The 3318-nt window shown below is 42.3% G+C and overlaps 1 protein-coding gene across 1 annotated transcript; it reads left to right on the top strand.

Annotated features, from left to right (window-relative positions):
• Positions 1–2215, top strand: LOC109878082 (DNA damage-inducible transcript 4 protein). The gene is made up of 3 exons (XM_020470311.2): positions 1–159; positions 429–700; positions 904–2215. The coding sequence occupies exons 2-3, from the start codon at positions 493–495 to the stop codon at positions 1407–1409; spliced, it is 714 nt and encodes a 237-aa protein (XP_020325900.2). The 5' UTR covers positions 1–159; positions 429–492; the 3' UTR covers positions 1410–2215.
• The last annotated feature ends 1103 nt before the right edge of the window (positions 2216–3318 follow it).

Raw genomic sequence — 3318 nt, forward strand, 5'->3', positions numbered from 1 at the left:
GTCGTTGCAGAATATCTGCAGAGCTGAGCAGCTGTGCGACGGGAGTGCTACATGTATAGTCGGATTGACTGGGAAGCCTTTGTCCTCAATCGCAGCAACAAAAATAAATAAACTGGATTCGCAACAGAAAGAACATTTCCACGTTAGCAACATATCTTTGTAAGTAGCATTACTGTCACTGGCTATTGTTTCAACCTATTGTCTCGACCGTCAACTTTGAACAAGGGAATGAAAGGACTAACGTTAGCTAGCTTAGTCAACTGCCTTCTTCCTCCACTCGGTAAACGTTTTAGTACAATAGATAACTAGCTATATCAGTCACTGAATAGCTAGCTGTATTGTTAGATTGTCTGATGTGTAAATTCTAGCTAGTCAACGTTACTTTCAAATTCAGTGGTCTCATCTTTTGCCCTTATTTCTCTCAACAGAACCTGATCTATGATCCCTGAGACTTGGAAAGTTATAAGAAGTTGAACACTCGACCACTTGGAAATGATGCATGCACTTCCTACAACCATGATGGTCCATGATTTAGATATCTTCAGCTCATCTCCTTCTCCAATGGACGCCACTGCCAAAAGGTCTTCATGGGGGAAACTGGTGCAGAAGTTAACGGACTTCAGTGGAGACGGACAGAGCAGCCGTCACAGTTTAGACTCCGACTCAGACAATGGCAGCAGGACTGATCTCTCAGACTCTGGTAAATATTTTTAATAACTCGACCTAGCCTGGTCCCCGGACCTGTTTGTGCTGTCTTATTGAGGATAGGAGTTGGCTATTAATACAGAAACAAACAGATCTGAGACCAGGTTATTATTATTATTATTATTATTATTATTGCTAGTTTGACAAAAAAATGGATCTGATGTTCTGTATGACTAAAACTGCCCTCTGTCTTTTCAGGGTTTGACTTTCCCTCGATATCCTCATCTGATGACTTCAGCAACGTGCTATACGATGATCTCCTCTCAATGGAGGAGACCCTTCTGAAAGAACTTGTGCACCTAATTGCCAGTAGCTTAAGGGAAGCCAAAGACGGTGCCCTTAGATGTTCAAAACTACTCATCCCTGAGAAGCTTCTAGAACACATAGGCCAAGAGCTCCTTCACCTGGCGGCCAGCGAGCCCTGTGGCCTGAGGGGCGCTCTCATAGACCTCTGTGTGGAACAGGGGGAGGTGTGTCAGAGTATGGAACAGATCGCCGTGGACCCATATCTCGTCCCTACCTTCCAGCTCACACTGGTGCTGAGGCTCGATTCTGGAGGACTGTGGCCCAAAATTCAAGGGCTTTTCTCCACAAAGTCTCCATCCAGTCCCGTAAAGAGACAGGCAATTAGACTGAGCACGGGCTTCAGAGTGATCAAGAAGAAACTGTACAGCTCTGAAGAGTTGCTCATTGAAGAATGCTGAGAGAAACCAAAGAGACGTTCTTTAGATATTTTTCTAATAAACCTCGTTGTACCAAGTGTCCTACCTACAACGCTCATCAGAGCCCTAGTGATCAACATTTGGGATTCTAGTCAAATGTGTGATTTTCTAGGACATTTTCTTAACCGTTAAGATGAATCGCCGATTACTTTGCTATGTTCATTATTTGCCGATTGGTGTTCCTGTGTAGGGGAGCCACAGTAAATGGTACGTGGAAAGTTAATAAGAACAACTATTTGTGCTTAAGAGAATGGAACAGGGAGCCACAGTAAATGGTATGTGAGTAGTTTAGTGTGCTTAAGAGAATGGTGTTAACTCAAACACTGAAATGAAGTTTCTGGCACTTTTGCAAACCACTAATATCTATTTTTATACAAGATGGGTGGTTTGGTTTTCCATTTATTGTTAAAAATGTTGACCTGTTTCTATTGAAACCAGACAATGGCAGCTAGCTGTATGGTAATGTTTGTATGTGGCCATTTTAGAAACTGTGGTAATATATAATGTTTTCTTCATGGCATTTCATTGTACACTATGGTGAGGGGACCAGATGGACATGTTTGGTTAGAGACCAACATTACGTCGCAGTACTTGCTTCTCCGTCTGTAGCATCCATTCTGTGAACCACAGGTCAGTTTACTGGATTCTTTATTTCCGGTTTCGACTGGAATGTCCTCCTGCATACTCATCTGTGCATCATTTTATTTGATATTCAAATATCTGTACTGTCTTGATACTTTCCATTTTATGAACCTCAGACAATAAAATATTTTTATTTACAAAACTCATTGTTGCTTTGACCAAACCTTTCAGATTGTCTTATGAGGGTGTAGTGTGATATACCTATCACTGAATGAAACTCCACTTTACCTCATTGAATCAATAACACCATATGTAGGTTGCACACTGTGGCTGCATTTTACACAGTCAACAAAATTGTTCCCCCCCCACTGATTGGGCTTGACTTTTGATCAGTTAGATCAGATCTTTGCCAATTATTGGGGCGGCAGTGTAGCCTAGTGGTTAGAGCATTGGACTAGTAACCGAAAGGTTGCAAGTTCAAATCCCCGAGCTGACAAGGTACAAAATCTGTCGTTCTGCCCTTGAACAGGCAGTTAACCCACTGTTCCTAGGCAGTCATTGAAAGAATTTGTTCTTAACTGACTTGCCTAGTAAAATAAAGGTAAAAAATGAAGCAACACAGCATTAAATACTATGATTCTTTGCAACACAGGTGCATTTTTGTTTTTCTCTATTCATTGCAGGGCCTTTGTCTGAGCTCCACTTTTTCTCAGACGTTTTTTCTTGCGTCAGCGCCCTCTAGCGATACAGCAAGTCAACTACAGGTGTTGACCATAAACTGAGATATATTGCAGTATCCCAAGAAATGGCCTGTGTATATGAGACATTTCCTTGGAAGACCTGTTCTAGAAGGGGCAGTCAAGTACTGAGAAGTATATAAAAAACTAGTGTACCTGTGAGTGCCAACCAGCCCCAGGGTAGATGTTCATTGTTTGTCTAGTTCCTCACCACTGATTTGCTTGTGGTTTTAAATACATATTGTGGAATGAAGCTGTCCCTGGGAAACGTGCACAACAGCCCATCTGATTTGGGATAAAACGTGCACAACAGCCCATCTGATTTGGTAGGAAACGTGCACAACAACCCATCTGATTTGGTAGAAAACGTGCACAACAGCCCATCTGATTTGGTAGAAAACGTGCACAACAGCCCATCTGATTTGGTAGGAAACGTGCACATCTTCACGTCTTTGCTACAACTAGTCACTGTTGTACAAGCCAATTTTTCGATGAGTAATGCACTCACTGGTCTGGGCACTTGTCCAGCTCCCACACACACACACACACAGAGAGAGAGAGGAAGAATGACA

Source organism: Oncorhynchus kisutch, unplaced genomic scaffold (assembly GCF_002021735.2).
Source record: "Oncorhynchus kisutch isolate 150728-3 unplaced genomic scaffold, Okis_V2 scaffold1079, whole genome shotgun sequence".
Taxonomy (NCBI): domain Eukaryota; kingdom Metazoa; phylum Chordata; class Actinopteri; order Salmoniformes; family Salmonidae; genus Oncorhynchus; species Oncorhynchus kisutch.

Excerpts from the sequence above, each read along its gene's own strand:
- LOC109878082 (XM_020470311.2), top strand. The coding sequence starts at position 493 with ATGATGCATGCACTTCCTACAACCATGATGGTCCATGATTTAGATATC. Across the intron at positions 701-903 it reads GACTGATCTCTCAGACTCTG|GGTTTGACTTTCCCTCGATA; the intron begins GTAAATATTTTT and ends CTGTCTTTTCAG.